This window comes from Lipomyces japonicus (genome assembly GCF_038497905.1).
Source record: "Lipomyces japonicus strain CBS 7319 unplaced genomic scaffold V1514scaffold_15, whole genome shotgun sequence".
NCBI lineage: Eukaryota > Fungi > Ascomycota > Lipomycetes > Lipomycetales > Lipomycetaceae > Lipomyces > Lipomyces japonicus.
The window spans coordinates 140,575-162,842 of record NW_027117827.1 but is presented as its reverse complement, the minus strand read 5'-3'; the positions used below and the strand labels follow the sequence as shown (position 1 = coordinate 162,842).

The following is a 22,268-nucleotide window of genomic DNA, read 5'->3' as shown; positions in this document are numbered from 1 at the left end:
TGTATTTGCCGAGCACCTGGTCCAAGATAAGCCGATGTGCGGCGCCGCATCAAGCAAGGCGTTGCGTCATTCTGCAGAGACTACAGGAACCCGTGTCGGAAGCTCATCATCATCATCATCGTCATTGTCATGTGCCATGCCTCTAATTAATTTTTATATACAACTAATTTCTAACATATATGTATTTGTGCCATACACTTGCCCCCGTCTATGCACATTTCACAGTTGCTTTTCTTTCTTGGCTTGTCTATTCTTTTCCACCACCGTTCGCTCCACAAACTTCAAGATTTCATCAAGAATAATAACCGGGGCGCTAATGTAAACAATCGCTTTCCATTCGTGAAACGTGAGTGATGTGATTGAAAATAATGTCTAAACTTCGTGTTAAATTTCATCGTTTCATTCCTTTATAAAATAATTTCTTACCTGGAAAAATGGAATGTATACGATTCCCAAGTGCAAAACCAACGAAAGAATAATCGCATAAACCAGCGTCAAGTTCTTCCACAGAGGAAAGGTTAATAAACTATCCGTTGATGAAAGTCCGTTCATGGCATTAAACATCTCAATAACAACCAAAATGGTCAAAGAAACCGTGGATGCCTTCGTTGAAAATTCGTTGCCAAAAATCTCACAACCAAGCTCAGGAAATTGGCTTGAGCAGCTATGAAAGTGTGAAAGCTGATAGAATGAAATTTGAGGTCCGTCGGGATTGAACAAAAATGACCATGCATATCCGAATACGGTCGCAGCACCGACATAAGTTCCAATAACCAAATATCTGAAAAATAACCATTTGCCAACCAGTGCCTCATCTCTGGATCTAGGCTTGCGCTTCATGATATCATTATCCGGGGGATTAAACCCGAGTGCGGTAGCAGGCAAACCGTCAGTAACCAAGTTTACCCACAAAAGTTGGACAGGAATTAACGCTTCTGGCATGCCAAGCAAGGCAGTCAAAAAAATGGATACAACCTCACCAATGTTCGATGAAATCAGATAACGAATAAATTGTTGAGTGTTATTATAAATTGCACGACCTTCCTCAATAGCTGATTCTATCGTGGAAAAATTATCATCAGCAAGAACCATGTCCGCGGCAAGCTTAGCAACGTCGGTTCCAGAACCCATAGCAATACCAATATCCGCCTTCTTGAGTGCGGGTGCGTCATTTACTCCGTCACCAGTCATGGCAACAATCGCACCAGCACTCTGTAAGAGATCAACAAGCTTGCTCTTATGAGTTGGTTCGGCTCGTGAAAACAATTTGGCACGCTTGGCAGCTTCAAGTTGTTCCGATTCTGATAACTCGTCGAATTCACGCCCAGTGTAGCTCTTTCCTGAAACATCTTCACCTTCAGAGAAAATACCAATCTGCCTGCAAATGGTCTCAGCAGTTTGCTTATTATCACCCGTGATTACGACAACTCTAATACCAGCAGCATTGCATTGTTCGATTGATTGTCGGACTTCAGGACGTGGCGGATCTAGCATGCCAACAAGACCCACCAATGTTAAGCCTTGCTCTAACGCGGTGTAATCTTCAGATGACTTGGCGGTCTTGGCTAACGGATCAGAAGCAACATCATCTCGAATGGCCAGCGCAATAACACGAAGACCTTTCTTTCCATATTCATTAACCTTGTCTTGAAATGAAGCAATAACTTTGCTAGACAGAGCTATCTTTTGCGTGCCATTGTAAACAAATGATGATCTTTCAAGGACGCTTTCAGGAGCTCCCTTGACAAACAATTCAGAGCTGCCAGCAGTCGTGCTTGAGACCAAAACTGACATACTCTTTCGGTCGCGAGAAAATTCAAACGTTGCTTCTCTTTGATGATCCTTTGCGTAAATATCGTGCTTAAATCCAAGCTTTGATGAGAGAACTCGAAGAGCGGCTTCAGTAGGTTCACCCACATGCGAGTAAGTTTGGGTTGCATCATCATAAACGACTTCAGCATCATTGCACAGGCTAGAGACTTCAGCAATTCGAAAAATCGAAAAAACATTAACCGGAACAGCAATCGTAGTCCCGGCACCATCTTTAACAGCTCCAATGGGAGAAAACGAAGTTCCCTCAACGTCAAGTTCGGCAAGGTCAGAACCAGAGAAATATACAACCTTTTGAACACTCATTTGATTGGTGGTTAAAGTACCAGTCTTGTCAGAGCAGATAACACTGGTACTGCCTAATGTTTCAACACTTGGTAAGCTTCGGACAATGGCGTTCTTTTGTGCCATTTTTCTGGTACCAAGAGCAAGGCAGGTCGTAATCACAACGGCAAGGCCTTCTGGAATAGCTGCAACCGCAAGAGCAACAGCAATCTTGAAATAATAAATGGCTCCCTTAACAACTCCCTTATGAGCTGGATCATTAAAATTTTTAATGTTGATAACCCAAACCAAAATACAGATGACCATGATAACTTTTGCCAACGTCTCACCAAAGTCGTCTAGTTTTTGCTTGAGCGGCGTAGGTTCCGAAATTTGAGACACAATTGATGTATGAATATCACCAATTGCGGTGGAAGAACCAGTAAGAACAACAATTGCCCGGCAATGACCCAAGGTCACGGTGGTTCCGGAAAACAAAATGTTAATCTGATCCTGCTTGACAGCTTTCTTATCCGAGATTTCATCGATTTCTTTGCTGACACTTTCACTTTCACCGGTAAGTAAAGCTTGATCAACTCTAAAACTATTACTGTGAATAGCGAAAACTCTGCAGTCAGCTGGCACCCTGTCGCCAACCGAAACGTCAACAATGTCACCAGGAACGAGGTCTTCGGCTTTGATCTTATAAACACTACCATTTCTGACTACTTTTGCTTCCGCTGGGGAATATTCACTCAAAGCAGCAATTGCCTTTTCGGCACTCGTTTCCTGTTGAACACCGACTACTGCATTTAATATAAGGATGATAAGGATGACAGCCGGGTCAACAAAAGCGGTGAAATCCTCACTGTCGTCAAACAATGCGAGCGCAAACGAAATAGCAGCCGAGGCTAATAAAATTAATACCAATTGGTCTTTAAATTGAGCCAATATTAGTTCCCACAATGGAGTTGGAGGATCTTCAGGTAAAGCTATATGTAACAACATCCTTATCAGTAAACATGCCACAACGCGATTTATTTCTCAAGCGCAATTAAGCGACAAAAATCAATCATGCTTAAATTATTAAACACGAAAAGAAAAAAAAAAAAATTTTTACATAAAAACTAACCATTTGTTCCAAACTTCTTTCGTTTAGCTTCAACTTGAGCATCGTTCAATCCAACGACGAGATTGGCTTCCAGCTCCTTGACAACCTCGCCAACAGACCGAACAAACGCGTCTTCCATGATACGTCACTACTGTCCAAGTCTTATCGGAAAAGAAAAAAATTGGGTGCCAGTAGAAAGTCGCTTGTCTGAAAAAAAAACAACTATCTTAAGAACCGAATTGACCGAGGGGGGGGGAAGGGGAGGAGTGAAGAAGACAACTTGGCGCGAATAAAAACTTCGAGGAGCGTTTAGCTTATATATACGCTATCCGTGAATATGATATTTTAGCTTTGCCCAGAAATATCAAACCCAATATGTTTCTATTCATAACTAAGCGCAAATTGTGAAGTATTGCCACAAAAAGTTAACAGAACGCTAACGGAGACGTAGCTTCTTTTCAGCGCCGTCCGGCTTGCGGCTCCAAACAATCCATAACGTTTTGACATTTATGTATAAATTGTTTCTGTGTACAAGTCAGGAATTTCACCACATTATTGTTTTTGTTACTTCTTCTTGTCACTTTACCATGGAAGGTTCATCATTTGAATTTCCATATGAAACGGTTCACCAGCTGTGCACAATGCAAGCGATTTTGAGTTTTTATTGAATGGCATGACACTATATTTTAACTTCAAGTCAGAAAAACAGAAAACCTAGAAAGACGTGCTGGCGGCACAAAAAAAGACTGTCACCGTTGCCGACGTTTGGGACGACCTTATACGTGAATTAGACCAGGAAGCACCTGCCATCATGCTAGCATTCAATTTTTAAAGATTGGTGTACTTATTATTCTAGGATGAACATCAGTTGGCGAATACAAATGGAAGAGCCTTGAATCTGAAAGCCTCGTTTGAATTTGAGGATTTGCCGGTCCAATTTGACTTGCCTAATCCCGAGATCTTCAAAGACAAGGCCAACAACGGGGAAATACTTCGAGTGACGAACGAGCTCGTGGAAATAATCTTTTCTTGGATTGGATTTTCGTTCAGGAACATAAGCAGCCAGAAGATTTCATCTTTATGGTACGTCCTCAAGTGCTGTCAAGACCAAGAATGCGCCCATGAGATTCAATCTGGACAGCAAAATCGGAAACGAGTTTGTCATTTTGCACGCTATTACTGCAACAGCAATCTGGTATTTAGCTACGACCATTTACGGCGACGGCTTAATATCACGCTGCAACACACGCCTCATGCATCGAAAATATTGAGCAAAGAAAAAACAAGAAATTTACATAAAAGATAAAAAAATAACCAGCTGCCACGGTATCAGAGTTCATAAGTGTGCCGGTTATTTTTTATCTTTTATGCAAATTTCTTGTTTTTTCGTTGTTTTCTCGTTTGTTTTATTTGGTGGATTGTTGTACGATATAATAGAGACATATATAAAATTGTAGATTTGTGCTCGTTGAGAAAGGTTCTTTGAGGACGACCATAGTCCTATATTGCTTTTGTATGTCTCGATATCGCATTGTTTCAAGACTAGCGTTTGAAAAAAAAATCGATCGTATGGTTGACGTTTTTATACACACAAAGTTGAACAGACCCGGGCAAGTTATTACTATTTTCTTACTATAGTTCATAGACCGTATGGCAGCCCCAGCTATGACAGACTTTATTTTTTAAAAGAAAGCCGATTGGTTGTTGTCGTGGCAACGTTCAAACTTAGGGTTAAATCGAGAAATTCATAAATTTGTAGATGTAATGTGTGGGCTTTTCCTTAATTATCGGTTATAGATGACCGTGTCACAATCCCGTGAAGATTAATTCCGATGTGAATGGGGTGGGTGGGGTGCCTTATGGGGAGCATGCAAAATCCGTCAAATTTATCGACAAGCTGCATCACTCAAAAAGAAAGACAAGCATTAACAACTTGAATACTTTGTTTAACTGATTCGTAGGTAGTTTAGTGAATCAATTTGTATCGTCGTTCTCAGTTTTGACCTATACTATACACATGCGTGATGACCTCACCAGAGATACGCTTCAGATGATTATAAGATATGACAATGACTGTTTTCAATGTAGTTAGTACAACATGAAGTTATAATCTTGCGAGATTTGATACGTCTGAAAGCTGCAGTTTTTGAATCACCGAGAGAAGATACACCAAGGGCCAATATATATATATATATATATATATATAATGCCAGCCCACTTTAATCACAAAATTACTGCATATCGACAAGTGGAATTCAAAAGAGCTCAGCTAAACATGCATATAGTGAAATATTCTTGGTTCAATCATATAACGACAACTGGCGCAAAAGGCGCTGCGGCCAATGTCCATCATTGTGGGGTTTGTCAACCTCAAACCTAATTAGTGTTTTAGCAGCCCTCGTTTACAGGCCCCATCAACAAACATGCGTTCAACCGGTGACCATTATGATTGTACAGCGCCCGTAGACAGCATTTTTAGTTGATTGGCATCGTAACTGACACATTTCATGTCCATCTGAATAATGATTTGAATATTCAGATCTGGCTGAAGGTGTGAAAAGCGGAAAAAATGCTAACGCGGAGTTAATTAAGCTCAGGACAGCCGTTTGCCAAAAGTAAAGTTTTTCCACTTTTTTAATATTAGCCTTAAATGGCTGCAGCACTAAACTTCGATCACTAAATTTCACGATCGCCTCGAGCTCTTTCGCGACAACAATCACTTTACTTTTGAAATATCATTTGTATTTTTTTTTCCCATTCGTTTATATATATATATATATACACGTATTTTTTTTTTTAGATTTAATTGCTCGCAATCGCGTCGTAATGCGCCTGCACCTTAACTCTGCCTTGCGCAGGGGTTTAATTCTTGCCATTGTTGTCCTAACGATTGTGACCGTCAGCCTTCACCAACGTGTAAGTATATATACCGCCACCCTCTTTAACGGTTTGATTTCACCATCTCTTTCTTTCTTTTTTGTGTTACTTTTTTTTGTTATCATCGATAATTCTTCATTTTTTTTTGTCTTGACGAAAATGCTCCAAGCCAATTCCGAATTTGAAAACTAAACTAGCCCATTCAACGTTTTTTTTTTTTTTTTTGAGAAAAGAAATTTTTGGTTTGGTTTATGCGTTTGTAGTACTGTACTAACTAAAGTTCATCAGAAACCCTCGAAAACTTCAGCAGCTCGGATTAAGACTCCTCAAATCGCCAATGATCTTTTGCAGTTTGGCACGCTTGCGCCATCCGCTGCGCAGGAACGAACGGTTCACTTCATTTTTCCTGCAACACAAATTAATAAGCTTGTTTGCAAGGCATTGTTTTCGGCAGGTCTTAATAGCTATCCTCCCCCAGTTTTGCTTAATTTTAATTCGGTTTTCCGCGATGCTGAAGAAGCCCGATTTATGAAAATTGCAGCAATTCACAAATACCTAACCATGAAAGTACACGATGAGGACCTTGTTCTTATTATGGACTCATATGATACATGGTTTCAATTATCTGCTGATACCTTAATCGAAAGATACTACAAGATTCAAGAACACGATAGGAAACTTTATTATAAAAAACATACAAGGCATACAAAGTCAACATCAGGTCTTGACCTTGCTGCGACTGATCCTTCTTCTTCAGGAATTACCGTGTCCAAGTCCGGCGCTTCTGGTGCGGATGAGCTTATCCCTGACGTCTCTGAAAGCAAGCCTACTAAGAAACGCGCGGTTGATGATAATTCCATCAGTCATGACATTGAAGAGATCCCGCCGTATGCTGAACATGCCATTTTTGGAGCTGATAAAGTGTGCTGGCCAAACAAGCGGACTTCTGCTGCCTGTTCCAACGTTCCAAACTCAACTCTTCCGTCAGGCATTTACGGCCCGGATACTGACACCGACGTATACGAATTTAAGGTGCGCCCGCGATGGCTTAACTCGGGAAACATTATTGGGCCCGCCAAAGTTTTGAAAGAGATTTACATGAGAGCGTTTGATGTTCAGCAACGTTCACGCATTCATTTTTCTGATCAGCTTATTTTGGCAGATATTTATGGCAAGCAGGATCTTCCGATTCGTATCGACTACGAGTCTTATCTTTTTCAAACTATGACTCATTCTCACTCAGATGTCATGTATCTTTATGAGGACTTGGTGGAAGATGATGAAGATCCAGATGCTGAGCATATTGATCCGATCACTGGCGTTTCATCAAAGAGTGGCGCGGGCGGGTCTGCCAATTCGAACGACGACGTAAACAAGTTTGAAAACAAAAAATTAATAGACGACGCGTTTTTCACCGTGAAACGTCGTCGCATATCCGAAAAGCATTTGGCATGGAATCGAGTTTCAGGCGTTGTCCCCGCAGTGTTACATTTTAACGGCCCTAAGCTTGCGCTCGAGACGTGGTGGAACAAAATGTGGTGGGTGCATGATCAATCTCCGGTTCATCGATTGCAAAGACTTAAACACGTTCGCCGCACGTCTGGTGCGTTTGTTGATGATGATGGAACCATTTTTAAGTCATGGAAGGAATTGTGTGGCAAATTTGACATGTTTGAATACACGCCTTCACCGTTTGATAACGTCAAGTTAAGGCCTAACGCGCCACCATCATTGGATCCCGAACCATTTAGACTAGGCATGAACCCTCACAAGTCACCATCTGATGTTTTGCGGGACTTATCGAAGATGAGGGAAGATGAACGGAAAAGGGAAGAAGATCGAAAAAAGAAGGAAGATGAAAAGAGAAAGAAAGAGGAACAGGATCGGAAACTTAAGGCAGCAACAGCAAACCTAAAGATATGATTTTATATTTGGTACGTGTAATTTTTTATACTGCATTTCGCTTTGCTAACTTCAGTTAGTGATTTTCATGAAAAAAAATTTTTTCTCTTTTTCTTTCGCGCTGCATCGGTCATTCAATATCAACCTTGTCATTTTAAATTTTGTGTATTTAAATGTGGAGTTTTTTGTGTTTCTTTACTTTATTTATTTATTTTTTTCATATTTCCCAAGGCAACAAAACAAACAGCATTTTATCAAATCTTTCGTTATATTCTATTATAATATTGCCTTTTTGTATCATTCCGTGTTTGTAAAATATCACAACTTGTTGAATATATTAATAGATTAATAGATTTATATCTAAAAACAAAATAATCCAAAAACATGATTTATTGTTTAATAGTAGTTTAGTACACGCATCAAAACAATACAATACAATACAATACAATACAATACAATACAATACAATTACAAGTTACAATCATTCAAAAAAAATTTTTTTTTTTTTTTTTTTTGTTTCAAAACAAGTCTTTCAATGCTTCCGAAATCTTTGCAATTTTCGTTTCCTTATTCTTTAAATCTGCCAAGGCCTCAATAATAGTGTCAAGTTTTTTGTTAACATCAACCAAGGATTCGTTAACAATCTTTCGAACCAATGGTTCGATATCAGTCGGTGCCGGTGGCGTTTCAATCTTGGAAAGAGTTGACTGGGTAATTGAATCAATTATGGAAGCATGGCTTCCTGCGACCTTGGTAGAAACAGACGGCGCTGCTGATGGTGATTCAATCCGTTTATCCTCAGCAGACTTTCTCTTCGAAACTTTTGACTGCAACAGTGTAGTTGATGACACGGAAGGTGCTGTCTTTTTCGTACCATAAACCAGTGCTTCTTTCTCCCCGCCTTTTCTGTCTTGCCGATCAGTCTTGGTAGGAGCTTCTTCCTTGAAACTTGCAGCTCCCAAATCTTTCTTTTCTGATGCAATCTTTTTTGGCGATTCGTCTTGTTTTGATTCATTCTTTAAAGCTTTCAATGACGAACCCGCAAATTCTTTTCTACCCGTATCGGGTTCTTTGTTAGTTTCTTCCTTCGCATCAGATGCCACAGTTATAGCATCACCGGCTGGCTCCTTGTGTTTTGTAGTGCTTGATGGCTTCGTCTTTGGTACTTCATCAGTTGAGGTTACAGAGGCTGCAGCTGCCTTCTCGGCGGCTTCTTTCTTGGCAGAAAATGATCCCTCTGTCAATATTGTCGGCACAAGTTTAGGTGTGCCTGAGGAAGCAGTGGAGATGGATTTAGGAGCAACATTAGTCTTTTTAGGCGTAATAGCCGGTACCTCAGGTGCTTCCGGGCCCGCTGATGGTGCTACCAAGTTGAGAGCAGCATTAGTCTTTTTAGTTGTAGCAGCCGGTACCTCGGGTGCTTCCGGTGCAGCCAATGACGCTACCGCTTTAGGAGCAACCGATCTGCCTTTAGACTTGATCGCTCCAACCGGTACGATATTGTGCTTCTTCACTGGTGATTTCTGAACAGGCTTTATCTCATTAGAATCCACTCCACTACCGACTGAGCTCTTTTTCTTATCTTCATCACCGAGCTCACTTACTATTTCCGAAGGACCGGAAATACCTGTGGTGAGAAGTGGTGCTAATCCCCAAGCCTTGTAAGCTATTCTTTCAGCAGAAACAGGAAAAATCGTGGCACCTTCATTGTGACAAATATAAAGATCAACAAGCGCATCATCTGACGTAACTTCAAATAACTTGAACGAAAGAAGTTGCTTTCCTGGGTAGAAAGAATACGAAGAAATGTAATCAAATCCGGCAGCGCCATGATCACGTCTAGCCATGCCACCACTCGACAAGGCTTTTAAATAAGCGGATTGAGTAATACCTGATAAAGATTCTTCAACTTCACCTGGAAAGGTCAAATGCGCAAAATCAAACGCATTCCTTTCTGCAGACGAAATGACAACTATTCCAGTGCCATAGCTAATATCGACCCCGTTCAACACCGATTGATCTTCCTGTTCAGGCAAATGAATTTCTTGAACTACTCGTTTTTGCGCCAGATCCCACACGTGAAAAGATTTATTTTGATTAAAGCCGAGAAGCAAATAGCGAAGCGGGATTTTCGCCTTAAGAACCGAAGGAGAATCAACAAACCTCACGCTGTTATATTTTGTATTGCCATACGGACCTAAAGACGAAATCGGTTCTCTAATTGTGGCCTTTTCTGCGCCTTGACCAAGAGGTGGCAGAATGCTGACATCCCAGAACGAAACAGCACCAGACCTGTTAAGACTGGCAATAACGGTTCCATCAGGTGAAAAAACAAAGTCCTTCGGCCCAGAATCTATAATCTGAACGGCTTGCTGACCCGTTCGTTCTGATAGTGTTCCACGTCTAATCTCCTGGAATGCTTCAGGATTTAACTGAAATATATAAATACTCTTTCCGATCGAGACCGCAAGGCAATCGGCAATAGTCGGCCAGTGCACACTAGCTTTTGGAACATGTTCTGAATTTGGAGGAAGCTTGTCAATTCTCAATATCTTCCGATATTTGTTCTTAATTGGAACGTCAAATGACGTTGTAAGTAGTTCCCAAACAATAATCTCATTATTGACGGTAGTTGAGACTAACAGAGATGTTCCCTGAGAAGTTGGAAAATTGCTGAACAACAAATTGATAATTCGATGGTCGTCATGACCAGTTAAAACTATAGCAGAACCATCCTCCTGACTTAATACCCTGATTCCTGAATTGGCCGGGTAGGCGATAAAGTCTTCATTGACAGCAAGAACATTCCTGTCAAAACTGCTATAGTCACGAGAAAAATTGGCAATGGCCTCGCATTCGTCTGGCACGATTGTTCCCGATGATCTGATGGAGTTGATAGAAAGTGAAGTGTTTTCTTTCAAAGGAAGTCTATACCCAATTGGTTGGATAGACTTATCACCAGCTGGCTTTAATTCCCTAACTGGAACCTGAACCGTCGGCGCAGTCACAGGTAGTATAGTATTATCAGCTAAGAAAGTTGGCGGGTTTAGAGGCTTAACAGAGCCGTTTATTATAGCAGGATCGATCGGAGAAGGAGGAATATGTTGTTTCAGAATATTTGATTGCGCAACCTGCGGCTCTGTCGGCTTTAAATGTTCGAAAGCCAGTGCTTCCAAGTCATCAAACGGATTATTGTATTGAGCACTAGAACCAACCAAGGGTTCAGGAGAAACCGGTTGAGCCTGTTGAGCCTGTTGAGCCTGTTGAGCCTGTTGATAAAACGACCCATTAGATCCACCATAAAAATCCGTCGTATGATCCGGCGTAATAAATTGACCTCTAGGTTTTAGCAAAAGATTCACATTAACCAAATTAGCAGCTGGCGCAGCTGGCTGTGGCGGACTGATTCTGGGCTGTGCTAGCGAGCTCGATGCGATCGCTGGATCATCCAATTGAGCATGCAGTAAGTTTAAAAGAGCTTTCGAACTCATGTTTATATAATCCAAATTTTGGTTTGTGTTAAATCTTGATAATAAACTGAAAGTGAAATATATTCTGCACAGTTTAAATTGGTACGTTAATCCAGCTGATCATTCATGTCATGCTTAACGGACAAGCAATAATTTTCTAACAACTAACCAGTATTCTTGTATTCGATCCAATTACAAATTGTAATAAGCAAAATATATAATCGAACAATTCTTTGTAATGAAAATTGACTGTTTTACAAACAAAGAAGAAAGACGTGTTTTGAATTACAAAGTTTAAAACCGGTGACGCGGGATAGCTCTTGTGATTGATTGATCATCGGAAACTGTCTACGATAATTTTACAAAGCTCTCACAAAAAATAATAATTATTAATTTTTAAAACAAAATCTAATTATAACATTCAAATGTTTAATTTGTGTTTTGCTTCATATCATTCACATTTGGGAATTGGACGAGTTTATACCTGCGATAAACAATAAGGAATGCATAAATGTAACGTTACCAGCTGTTTTGTAGCCTTAAGCGTTACAACTGTTCAAGGCATATATGTGCGTACATTAGCACATTTACAGTTGTATGCATTACATTTAGCGTTGTATTTATGCGCTTCATTCTTAGGGTTTTGCAAGCTTAACCCGGACAAGCGTACCAAAAGTCTCATCCATTTTTCATCAACACAACTTTTGTTTGCTCCATCGATTTCTTCTTTTTTTTTTTTTCTTCCGTTCAATTGTGACTTTGATTAATCAATCATGTCACAATTCATCGGGAGTAAGATTTCATTATTTTCGAATAGTGATATTCGGTAAGAATCAAGCTCTCTAATGAATACTTGTTGCGTGTTGCCAGCTTGCTTGCTGCATTTGGCTGGCTTGAACATCATGCCGATCCTATCGATTTACATGAACACAGTTATCTTATGAATTTAATTGTGCTAATTGGGTTGATTAGATATGTTGGAATTTTGCATGAAATTGATTCAAATGCCTCGACGTTGACATTAAAAGATGTCAGGTCGATGGGATCGGAGGGTCGAAAGGGTAACCCGGCAGAAGAGGTTCCGCCAAATGGTATTATTGACCACGTGTAATTGATGTAGATTGCATCACTAATTTTTTGTTTCTTTAGATAACATATACGAGCATATTGTTTTCAGAGGCTCTGAGGTGAAAGACTTGGTGATAGAGGATTCGGCGCCAACGCCACCCCCTCCCCCTCCTGCTATACCGTCTGATCCTGCCATTCTTCAGGTACGTGTATTTGTATTGTTTCGCATCATCTCTATCAATGATTTTGGTTATTTTAAATGATGAACTATTTACGGATGTTTAAAACTCTTGTCCGATGTGTGCTTTAAAATCATGTGGATATTTCCGTTGCCTTCCTTCTGACATTTTATAACAATCATTTGATATAATTTGGTGCTTTGCGCTTGTGTTTTTGCAAGACGTCTATGCTAACCGCGCCGTGTTTAGAATTCTGCAGGTTTTTATGGACAACCTCCGTTGTCTTACCCGCAACAGCAGCAGCCTCAACCAGGTTTTATTCCACCATACTACCCACAACAACAATTTGCTCCGTATCATCAATCACCGCTACAATTTGGCGTGCCACCTGGCACCATTCCTCCTCAGGCTCCCCAGCCACCGTTGCCTCAACCCACCAATGGTGTGCAACGCAATGCCCCTTTAAGGCAGCCTGCCGGCCCTCCAGCGCAGCAACATCAACCACCACAACCTATCACAAAAGTTCCTGAAATCTTACCTGAAGTTTCTACACAGGGTGGCCGCCCAAATGTTGTTCCTGCTGTTCCTGTTCCACGAGCGCGTCAACAAAAGCAGGTTGCAAGCGCATCTTCTACGGAGCCTGCTCCTGTAAATGCCGCTGATGAACTTTCCAAGAAGCTTGCGCAAGTTCAAGTTTCAGACAAGGCTGATCTTGAAATTGCTCAAGCGCCTACAGGTCCTGCTCATGTAAACGGTCACGTGGCGCATAGAGCGCGAGGACCACGCGGCAGAGGCGGTCACGGTTTTCAGCCAGTAATTATTCCTAAGTCCGATTTTGACTTTGAGGAAGCAAACGCAAAGTTTGATAAGGATGAGGTTACGAAGGAAGTTGTTGGCGAGATCAGCGTTGATGACTCGTCGTCAGGGGCATTTTATGATAGGACTTCCTCATTTTTTGACAACTTATCTAGCACTTCTAAGACTAAGGAGACCGAGCGTTACACAAGGCATGAAGAGCGTCAATTGAATATTGAGACGTTTGGGCAAGTCAGTGTTGATACTGGCCGATTCCGTGGCCGCCGCGGCAGGGGCCGAGGAGGCCGTGGACGTGGTTATTATAATAATAACAGCAACAGAAACGGATACAATGACCGTCAGCAACAGACGACTCCTGCTGCAACGAATCAATAAGTTTAAAAAAATTACTCATAATATCTGCACTTGATTTGTATTTATTGTAAAATTTGTTGTTTTTAACAGTCATACGGTGTACTAATTTTTTTTTTTTTTTTGTTTATTGCCTGTAGTTCAATAGGGTTAACTTGGGGGTTATCAGTATTTGATGGACTTTTTTATTTGATTTTTTTTTTTTTTATTGTACGGACAAGTATGTTTTGGTTATAGGCGTAAAAGCAAAAAATGATACTTATTCTATTTCTGGTACCAATATGTACAGTGCAATCTAGTTTTAATAACGTGTGCGCTTATTCGTATTTATTGCAAAAATTTGTTGTCTTTAGTAATCATACACGTGTGTAGTTACTATTTTCTTTTTTATTTCATTTTTTTGTTTATCAACGAGTTAACTTGGGTTATCAATATTTGAAAATCTTCTTATTCTTTCATTTTTTTTAATGTTACGAACAAGAAAGCATGCAACTACGAGCAAGATGGGATAAGTTGCTAAAATCCAATACCGCACCTAATAAGAAAGACCCTATCCGAAAAACTCTACCCTTTTAGTTCTCGAGCATGTATCAGACGACTTAAAACTCTGCAAATCTCATGGGGTCTATTAAGCGATTAAGTAATAAAGTATTTAGTCACGTATGCGTGTAATTGTAAAAATAATTAGAATATATTACATAACTAACTAATGCTATAGTTAGTTATAGTGAGTATACTACTAGTATTAAAGAAGAAGGAATTAGGCAAGGAGAAAGGTCTAAATATACGACATGGAGGAGATTTTGGATAAACATAAACCGTCCGTAATTACAATGGTTATGTGAAAACATTTTAAAACGAAAAAACATTCCTGATAAATCGGGGTTTTATACATACATACATATTTGCTCATGTGGCGGCAGCTGATTTGTTTCAAAAAAAAAAAATTTTAAATTAAAGCAGTTATAACTTTTATTATTTTAATCCACAGCCATCATTAACCGTCATGAAAATACATTTGATTCCCATTTTGAAAATAAACAAGCCTAAAAAAAACCCATAAACGCGAAAGCGTAAAGTTGTAGTTAAAAAAAAAACATTTCAATATAAACACAATTTTTTTTTAAAAAAAAACAAGAAAAATCGCAACCAGGCGGCTTTAATTTACTGAGATTTTTTTTTTTACTCGGTTGAAGTAGCGGTTTGATCTTCCGGACATTGAGACAAGATGTGACCGGGTTGCTTGCATCGGTAGCAAACACGATCCTGAGCCTCAGGGCAGTCACGAGAGAGATGGCCAATGTTGCCACAATTGTAGCACTTCTGTCCCTGAGTGCAGTCACGAGAGAGGTGACCTATAACGGTCAGATACGATTCACATGCCCACCCCCGCATAACCATGACATTAATGTCATTCACTTTGACTTACCGAATCCACCACACGAGTAGCAAGTTTGGTTGGACGATCCAAAGGAAGGCGCGTTTCCTCCATAAGAACCACCTTGCGAACAATTTCTGGCAATATGACCAACCTTGCCACACTTGTAGCATTCAGCGCCAGAGGATGGGCCACTGGCGTAACCGGTTTCACCACCAGTAATGGATGGGCATTCACGTGAAATATGACCGGCCTCGTTGCATCTGTAGCAAGTCTTCTCCTTAACTGGAGCACCGCAGTCTCGGCCTGGAAAAAAAAAAAAAATTAGAATTTTAAAAAAAATAAATAACTTTCTTATTTCTTACTCAAGTGGCCCTCTTGACCACAATTGTAGCAAACTGGGTTTCCCTTTTTAGGACAATCACGAGCCTATTTATTTAGATTAGAATCGATGGCCAGAACAACAAAACAAAATGCGTTTATATAAATTAAGACACAAAAATCGGTTCGTCACAATCAAGTGTAAAAAGAAATTATGACTTTGCGACAAAATATCCAAAAGCTGGAGTTACGTTTAGAGCTCGACAACTCATATCACAACCGCCACAAATCTCCAACCCAACCTGTCCCCCAAAATTTGGACTATCAAGCACAATTATCATTAGTTATTTTCATCTTAGTATCACACAAGATTTCTCCGCGTGTAACAAGAAATAAAAATTAAATAATCCACCGATAATTGTGGTTGACTGATAAAATAGTGTCATATAGATTGCATTAAAACAAAATTCTCAATACCTGATGACCAGTATCGCCGCCTATTAAATATAACGTAAGAAACAACTTCCCAAATATTTATAAAAAAAAAAGGTTACGGCGAACATCATCACATCATTTTTCATAAAACTCCGCAGGTATGATAACGAACAGAAACAATGCGTATAGAATATGTAATGAATTCTAGCTTTTTAGAAAACCAGACAACAAAATGAAATAATAAAAAAACAAAACAATTTCATAATTTGCATGACCTTGCTCAATCTCCGGTCCCCAATTCAAAATCGGTCGTATACTCGTTAACGCACTTCACCAACATTAGAGGGCAAATGAAGCAGCATGCAGTCAATATAAAGAACCTTTAATAGCAGCTTCTTTCATTGATGCAACCAACCGTCTTCCTAAGCACGGTCTAATGTAATTTAGCACCTAGCATTTACCGCGATCTCTTGGATATTCCGGGATTTCAAAAAAAAAAAAAAACTAAAAAAAGGAAAGAGAATCCAGTATATAACAATGATTAATCAGGAAATAAAATCCTTTAAGACCAACGCTGAGCCACTCAAATGAAACTCAACCAAAAAAAAAAAAAGTTCGCATGCAATTGACAAAAACCAAGCAGAAATGATGATCAAAAAAAAAAAAAAAAAAAGAGCAAAAAATGCATCACTAATAAATATAATAAAAAAAACTTTGACTAAACCGTACAGTTGTAGCAAGAGCGGCCTCCAGAAAAACCACCTGATCGTGATCCGTAATTATTCGATTCAAAAGACATTATGCAACTGAATTAAAAGAAGAAAAAAAAATGCAAAGGGTAAAATGGAATGTAGACGAGGAACGTAGTAATGTACAAAATCTCAAACAAATAAAATGTTGAACCGTCGCGAACAAAATTTTCCTCTGACAGTTACCCTGCATTATTTGCTGACTGTTTGTCTAATGCAAATTACCCGGCTAAAAGCAACATAACAAAGTATAGTGTCGGTGAACCCTGGACGGTTGTTTTCTTGCGAATCAAACACCAACTTGGCAAGGATCCTGTGTACAATAACAACTGTCTGTATAAATAAAGGTCTTTGGTATGAAATGTTGATATTGAGGTTTTAGCCGTACTCGCGTCGAAAAAGACAAATGAATGGTGGCGGTAAGTCAAGTAGTCTTCATTACCGAATTGTAACCAGACACAAACGAATGTTTTCGAATAGCAGGTTAAAAATGACCTGTCATGTAGTTTAATGACATGATTCAGAAGGATATTTATAAAAGGTCCAGGTGTGCGTTAATTTCTGTTTCTTATAATGTACCCGCTGGCAGTTTTAAACCTGTACCTTGTTCAAAGACATCATGCAAGTGATTTGATTCAAGTCATCGCAAGTTTATTCAATTGACAGTAATCTTATTATCGATGATAGTTTAAAAAATTTTGATGTCAATCATCCAAACATACCCAGAATCAAAAAAATATGGATGATGACTTATTCGCTGATTAACTGAATTATTGACAAAGAAACTAAGTGAATTTTAGTATGGGTCGATTATTTGACAAACCCGATCCTTCATATATATACAGACATCTAAAATAATATTAATATCTGCGGCAGTCAATTATATATATAAGTTGTTCGTTGCACTTCGACGGCGCAGAACCAGGACGGTACCTCATCGGCCAGTCCAAGCACGCAAACGCGGAAATTGACTTTAATTAACGAATCTTTCCATAGTTCCACATATGTGTACCATAACTTTTAATCCAAATTATTAAACTTTCAAAAAAACAATGTGTTTTATCTTGCATTATATTTCATTGCCAATAAATAAATTTTTATATCCATAAATAAGCAATTGTTTTGCCCTTTCAAATGTGAAATATTTTACGTTAAAATACATTCCAAACGTTAAAATATTAACGTTTATTTAAATTAAACTTTATTGTGAGATTTGCTATACATATTTTTACATTTTTTATTTTTTAAAAAGGCAATCTGGCCGAGTTGGTCTAAGGCGTGAGATTAAGGTTCTCATCTCTTCGGAGGCCTGGGTTCGAATCCCAGGGTTGTCACTATATTTTTTTATTGTTTTTTTATGAATTATTAACTTTACTTAGATGGTCAATCTATTTTTTTGCAATTAAAAATTTTCTTATAAGGTCTGTTATGGATTACGTTTTTTTGCCATGCATGAACAATATCAGTAAATTTAAAATGATAGTTTATTAAGAACTTCGGATAAATCTGTTTCAAGCTTTCTGTTGTTTCTCCTAGGCCGCAAAAATAAATTCATTCGATCTTGAGCAGCAGTAAACTCTTCTGACTCGCTGTTCTCGGAAAATAAATTCTTATTTGACATCGAAACCATAATTCTTCTATTTCGACGTTTTGGTGAGACAAACATGTTGTTTCTTTCGATTAACGACGGGGTTGTGTCCCGTTTTGGGTGAACGTTCAAGCTTAATCGTTCCAATGCGGCCGCGAAAGGCTGCTCTTGTCGTGGGTTTCTAGGAATAAAATATAAAGGAATTCTAATTGGCTCATTTGAAGATTCGGATAATTCAAAATTTTCTTCATTGTCTTCTTCTCCATTATCTGTAATCCAGTCACTGGTGTTATCGCGCGCAGCGTTGGGCTTTAATGAGCTGTCCCATGAATTAGACAAGGACCACCTCCTGGCTATTCTGTATGACTTGAGGTTCAATCTTTTCCCGTATTGCCTTTTTAATTTCGTAGTTGACACGTGACTTCGAGGCATGAGATTAATGGGATACCTTCGTCGATATACATGTCGCGGATGCGTCATGGAATAATTCGAACTAAAAGCCTGCCGAATTTTGTGACGAGTTGCCTTTTTTGAGTTTAAGGCGCTAGATTGCAATATTGAAGAATGCTGAGCATCGTGTAACCAACCATTTTTTCTGAGTTCCGGAATGCGACGTTTCCTGAAGGACGGCCGTGAACCTGCCTTGTCAAAGACAGTGATTGCTCGTGTTTGAACGTTAGATATCGATAAAGAAGACGAAAGCTCGCCTGCCAACTCTTCGTCTGAGTCTGCATTATCTGAGTATTCTATTCTTGATCAGAATATGCAAAAAAAAAAAAAAAAAAAATATAATACTACGGTATAAAATCTAAAATACCTACCACTATTTGGTTCAACACTGCTGCTCCTTGTAGACTCGTCATCTAATTCGTTGCTGATCGATTGCTGAGTTTCCGCAAACCTGGTTTGCTTTTTTCTCACGATCTTGCCGACCGCGACAATGACTTGCAACAATTCCTTGACCGCGTCTTCGTCACCAGCCATAACTGCAAGCGGATCAATGTAACTTAAGTCCATGCGCAAAACATCTTGACCCAATGTGCCAATTAAAAGCTTGATGCTTTTTACCCTGGCAGTTACCGTATCCTGCACCGGTTTCGGTAACGTGATTCTGAACATGGCACTGTAAAGATCAAGCAGGGCATTGGGCAGCACTTGAATTGTTGGCATCCATTGTGAAGACATCTGAGAGCTTGTTGTTTTCCAGTAAGGCGATAAAACACCAAAAAAGTTGAAAAGAACATTGAGTTGATCTACCAATTGCGGAAGCTGCACGTCGTCGCGCAAGTCAACAGACATGTTAGAATTATGCACCCGCGATTGTCTTCGATCCTTGATTGATGTTATTCGTAATCCATAATCAAGTTAGCTTAATGAGCTTGATTAACTGCTGTCCATTTGTTGAATTGTGCCATCTATCTCAATAATATGGCCTATACATTTTGCATCCAAATAGATGTGATCACAAGCGGGGTGAGAAAATACATTTACGCACAACCGCAGAACGCAAGCCGCCGGCGACCGGGGGTCCATCTGACGATCCAAGACGGTAACACGTATCTTATCGAGTATATTAAAAACTCATTCTATACAGCATTTCATGAATACAAAAAAAAAACATTAAAGCCTAACATGCTCTATAGGTGTATTTAATTAGGAAGCGGAACCTCTTCCAGCTTCTTGACAACTCTAGCTGGTGAGCCAACGACAACGGTATACGGCGGGACATCCTTTGTCACGACCGACCCAGCACCGACTGTCACGCCATCGCCAATGGTGATCCCTGGTAAAACTGTCACGTTGCCACCGAGCCAACAGTCGTTTCCGATTCGAATCGGCTTGGCATACTCAACGCCATCTCTTCTAGACTGTACTCCGGTTTCATGAGTAGCACTCAGCAGGCTAACATTGGGTCCGAACAAAACTCTGTCTCCGATTTGAACCAAGGCGCAATCAAGTATTACCAGACTTTTTAACTGTCAGATATGCTTTTATAAATGTAAAGTGAAATTATAATCTTACTTGAAATTTGCGTAAAAATCATTGCCAATCGAGATGTTGCAACCATAGTCAATATTAAATGGCGGTTCAATAAGAATCCTTTCCCCAAGACGTCCAATCACTTTTCTTAAAAACCCTTCACGATCTTTCAAGATGGAGTCTGCCGTTGCATCTTCTGGATAGTACTTGAGGTAATCGCTGGCCCATTTTCTGGCAACGTGACGGGCGTGAACTAGTTCAGGCACGAAACTGTTATATCTGCATCGTGTCGTCAGTAATTGCTGAGTTTCCGTTGCAGTATCAAGCTTAGTTCTTACAGCATACCAGAGATCATCTTTTCGTACTCTTCACCCCAAGGAACGTGGTCTAGCGTTTTAGCGAACGCAATGTCGGCTTCGTCCTTTGATACGTTGGCCATCGATGATAAAATCAAATTTGTCGTTGATACTTTAAATGCAAAAATTGGTCTAAGATTGAGGTCTATGATTCAAGGTGCTTTTAAACAAAAAAGGTGGATACTACGTCGTATGTAAGATGATAAGATGCCAGCGTGGCATTGTCCCCCCACTTAAGTTACATATAGATAGATAGATAAAGACAACGCAGCCAGGCATCTAGTAATTTCTGATCAATTGAGCCAAGAAAATCAAAATCAAAAAAAAAGTTAAACTATCATTTAATTAATGAAAGTAACTATATAAAATCAAGCTTACAAATTAAGCAAGAAAAAAAACCAAAAAAGCTGAGGCAATGAGGTGTATAAATATCAACGGTTACCATGAACCATTGTCATTGATTCGTTGTTCATTGTTCAAAGTACGCTTAGTAATTAAAATCTGTAATAGTTTAAATTCATAATATTCATTTTTATTCAGACATATACTATTTTATTTAAACCAAGATATGTTAAAACCAACCTTCCAATTGTTCGTGGGGATAGAGTTTGAATGTATTGTGGGGAGCAGTGGTGAAGTTTCTTTTCGATCGCGCAGTTGAATGAACAGCACGACCAGCGTAACAGTGAGGTTTTGCCACAATCTAGGATATAAAACTGGATCTTTATTTGGCCGACTTGCAACTGTGCATTGCGAACAATTTACGGGGTGTTTTTTTTTTAAACGTCAACGCTATGGATCTTACCACGGTAGCCATGACCCAAAACCAGAATCTTATGCAACAAGTGGCACCAGCAGCGTCGACATCGTCTATAGTGTCCAACGAACTCAATCAAATAAATCTTTCACTACCTGCCACCTTTTTTCAGCCAGGTTCTACAAGCAGACCAATACCGCCAAATGCTGCTCCGGTTTATCTCGAACCCGTGGAGGGCATGATATTTAATGATATCGGCCACATTAATCGTTACTTCGCAGCGTACGCATTGCAGGAAGGGTTTTCGATAAAGAAAGGTCACACGACATCATTGAAAACGTATCATGTTTATTGCAAATGTCATGGCAAGCCCAAGAATTCTCGAAACCTGCCGAGCGTTGTTGGTGTCGAGATAAACGGCAAGAAGCGAGTTAGAGAACCGAGGACTAGGCTGTGTGATTGTCAATGGCAAGTTAGGTTTAAGCAGCAGTTTAATGAACAATACGTGCTAGTGAAATTCATTGACGAGCACACACATCCTATGGAGAAGGAAGATGCAATCCTGTACGCAGAGAATCGTCAAACAAACGAGCAAGGCATGCAACTTATGCGAATATTAAAGCAAACATCTGCAACTTATCAGGAAATTGCAAACGTTGTGAATTCAACCACAGGTTCAAAGCTTTTAGCACGAGATGTTTATAATAGAACAAGGGATGTTCCTAGAGGACCTGCAAAATCGAAAAAATTAAAACCATTTGTTAAAAAGAAAAATGACGTTTAACCAAATTTCTTTTTTTTTTTTTTTTTTTTTTTTCGCATCAAGATTCACAAGG

General features: G+C 39.5%; 9 protein-coding genes and 1 non-coding gene across 10 annotated transcripts; 5 read left to right on the top strand and 5 right to left on the bottom strand.

The window, feature by feature from the left end:
- Window positions 1-104: 104 nt before the first annotated feature.
- On the bottom strand, window positions 105-3,537 carry V1514DRAFT_292802 (uncharacterized protein). The gene is made up of 3 exons (XM_066925354.1): window positions 3,227-3,537; window positions 427-3,086; window positions 105-372 (listed from the first exon to the last, which is right to left on the bottom strand). The coding sequence occupies exons 1-3, from the start codon at window positions 3,342-3,344 to the stop codon at window positions 220-222; spliced, it is 2,931 nt and encodes a 976-aa protein (XP_066783863.1). The 5' UTR covers window positions 3,345-3,537; the 3' UTR covers window positions 105-219.
- A 2,359-nt stretch (window positions 3,538-5,896) lies between these two features.
- Window positions 5,897-8,318, top strand: V1514DRAFT_329575 (uncharacterized protein). Its single transcript, XM_066927370.1, has 2 exons — window positions 5,897-6,121; window positions 6,371-8,318. The coding sequence occupies exons 1-2, from the start codon at window positions 6,032-6,034 to the stop codon at window positions 8,003-8,005; spliced, it is 1,725 nt and encodes a 574-aa protein (XP_066783862.1). The 5' UTR covers window positions 5,897-6,031; the 3' UTR covers window positions 8,006-8,318.
- V1514DRAFT_329571 (uncharacterized protein) lies at window positions 8,306-11,731 on the bottom strand. Its single transcript, XM_066927369.1, has 2 exons — window positions 11,624-11,731; window positions 8,306-11,539 (listed from the first exon to the last, which is right to left on the bottom strand). Exon 2 carries the CDS (start codon window positions 11,473-11,475, stop codon window positions 8,503-8,505), a length of 2,973 nt encoding a protein of 990 aa, XP_066783861.1. The 5' UTR covers window positions 11,476-11,539; window positions 11,624-11,731; the 3' UTR covers window positions 8,306-8,502.
- A 92-nt stretch (window positions 11,732-11,823) lies between these two features.
- Window positions 11,824-12,308, top strand: V1514DRAFT_42384 (uncharacterized protein). The gene has a single exon (XM_066930012.1). It carries the CDS (start codon window positions 11,958-11,960, stop codon window positions 12,219-12,221), a length of 264 nt encoding a protein of 87 aa, XP_066783860.1. The 5' UTR covers window positions 11,824-11,957; the 3' UTR covers window positions 12,222-12,308.
- Window positions 12,139-14,148, top strand: V1514DRAFT_329569 (Scd6-like Sm domain-containing protein). The gene is made up of 4 exons (XM_066927368.1): window positions 12,139-12,280; window positions 12,427-12,545; window positions 12,604-12,725; window positions 12,951-14,148. Exons 1-4 carry the CDS (start codon window positions 12,228-12,230, stop codon window positions 13,890-13,892), a joined length of 1,236 nt encoding a protein of 411 aa, XP_066783859.1. The 5' UTR covers window positions 12,139-12,227; the 3' UTR covers window positions 13,893-14,148.
- An 809-nt stretch (window positions 14,149-14,957) lies between these two features.
- Window positions 14,958-16,902, bottom strand: V1514DRAFT_329563 (uncharacterized protein). Its single transcript, XM_066927367.1, has 5 exons — window positions 16,732-16,902; window positions 16,045-16,064; window positions 15,612-15,675; window positions 15,298-15,552; window positions 14,958-15,223 (listed from the first exon to the last, which is right to left on the bottom strand). The coding sequence occupies exons 1-5, from the start codon at window positions 16,799-16,801 to the stop codon at window positions 15,051-15,053; spliced, it is 582 nt and encodes a 193-aa protein (XP_066783858.1). The 5' UTR covers window positions 16,802-16,902; the 3' UTR covers window positions 14,958-15,050.
- Window positions 16,903-18,002: 1,100 nt separating this feature from the next.
- Window positions 18,003-18,085, top strand: V1514DRAFT_t40. Its single transcript has one exon. It is a non-coding gene; the product is annotated as a tRNA-Leu (tRNA).
- A 137-nt stretch (window positions 18,086-18,222) lies between these two features.
- On the bottom strand, window positions 18,223-19,638 carry V1514DRAFT_319548 (uncharacterized protein; the record flags this gene model as incomplete). Its single annotated transcript, XM_066925948.1, has 2 exons — window positions 18,223-19,085; window positions 19,161-19,638. 2 exons carry the CDS (start codon window positions 19,636-19,638, stop codon window positions 18,223-18,225), a joined length of 1,341 nt encoding a protein of 446 aa, XP_066783857.1.
- Window positions 19,639-19,813: 175 nt separating this feature from the next.
- V1514DRAFT_42268 (trimeric LpxA-like protein) lies at window positions 19,814-20,886 on the bottom strand. The gene is made up of 3 exons (XM_066930011.1): window positions 20,658-20,886; window positions 20,362-20,598; window positions 19,814-20,307 (listed from the first exon to the last, which is right to left on the bottom strand). The coding sequence occupies exons 1-3, from the start codon at window positions 20,756-20,758 to the stop codon at window positions 19,989-19,991; spliced, it is 657 nt and encodes a 218-aa protein (XP_066783856.1). The 5' UTR covers window positions 20,759-20,886; the 3' UTR covers window positions 19,814-19,988.
- A 784-nt stretch (window positions 20,887-21,670) lies between these two features.
- V1514DRAFT_279552 (uncharacterized protein) lies at window positions 21,671-22,216 on the top strand (the record flags this gene model as incomplete). The annotated part of the gene is made up of 1 exon (XM_066925017.1): window positions 21,671-22,216. The coding sequence occupies one exon, from the start codon at window positions 21,671-21,673 to the stop codon at window positions 22,214-22,216; it is 546 nt and encodes a 181-aa protein (XP_066783855.1).
- Between the last annotated feature and the right edge of the window lie 52 nt (window positions 22,217-22,268).

Excerpts from the sequence above, each read along its gene's own strand:
- V1514DRAFT_292802 (XM_066925354.1), bottom strand. The coding sequence starts at position 3,344 with ATGGAAGACGCGTTTGTTCGGTCTGTTGGCGAGGTTGTCAAGGAGCTG. Across the intron at positions 3,087-3,226 it reads AAAGAAGTTTGGAACAAATG|CTTTACCTGAAGATCCTCCA; the intron begins GTTAGTTTTTAT and ends TGTTACATATAG. Across the intron at positions 373-426 it reads TATACATTCCATTTTTCCAG|ACATTATTTTCAATCACATC; the intron begins GTAAGAAATTAT and ends CACGAAGTTTAG.
- V1514DRAFT_329575 (XM_066927370.1), top strand. The coding sequence starts at position 6,032 with ATGCGCCTGCACCTTAACTCTGCCTTGCGCAGGGGTTTAATTCTTGCC. Across the intron at positions 6,122-6,370 it reads CCGTCAGCCTTCACCAACGT|AAACCCTCGAAAACTTCAGC; the intron begins GTAAGTATATAT and ends AAAGTTCATCAG.
- V1514DRAFT_329571 (XM_066927369.1), bottom strand. The coding sequence starts at position 11,475 with ATGAGTTCGAAAGCTCTTTTAAACTTACTGCATGCTCAATTGGATGAT.
- V1514DRAFT_42384 (XM_066930012.1), top strand. The coding sequence starts at position 11,958 with ATGCATAAATGTAACGTTACCAGCTGTTTTGTAGCCTTAAGCGTTACA.
- V1514DRAFT_329569 (XM_066927368.1), top strand. The coding sequence starts at position 12,228 with ATGTCACAATTCATCGGGAGTAAGATTTCATTATTTTCGAATAGTGAT. Across the intron at positions 12,281-12,426 it reads TTTTCGAATAGTGATATTCG|ATATGTTGGAATTTTGCATG; the intron begins GTAAGAATCAAG and ends TGGGTTGATTAG. Across the intron at positions 12,546-12,603 it reads AGAAGAGGTTCCGCCAAATG|ATAACATATACGAGCATATT; the intron begins GTATTATTGACC and ends TTGTTTCTTTAG.
- V1514DRAFT_329563 (XM_066927367.1), bottom strand. The coding sequence starts at position 16,801 with ATGTCTTTTGAATCGAATAATTACGGATCACGATCAGGTGGTTTTTCT. Across the intron at positions 15,676-16,044 it reads GCGGCGATACTGGTCATCAG|GCTCGTGATTGTCCTAAAAA; the intron begins GTATTGAGAATT and ends CTAAATAAATAG. Across the intron at positions 15,224-15,297 it reads CTACTCGTGTGGTGGATTCG|GTCACCTCTCTCGTGACTGC; the intron begins GTAAGTCAAAGT and ends TGACCGTTATAG.
- V1514DRAFT_42268 (XM_066930011.1), bottom strand. The coding sequence starts at position 20,758 with ATGGCCAACGTATCAAAGGACGAAGCCGACATTGCGTTCGCTAAAACG. Across the intron at positions 20,599-20,657 it reads AAGATGATCTCTGGTATGCT|ATATAACAGTTTCGTGCCTG; the intron begins GTAAGAACTAAG and ends GACACGATGCAG. Across the intron at positions 20,308-20,361 it reads GATTTTTACGCAAATTTCAA|TCTGGTAATACTTGATTGCG; the intron begins GTAAGATTATAA and ends ACAGTTAAAAAG.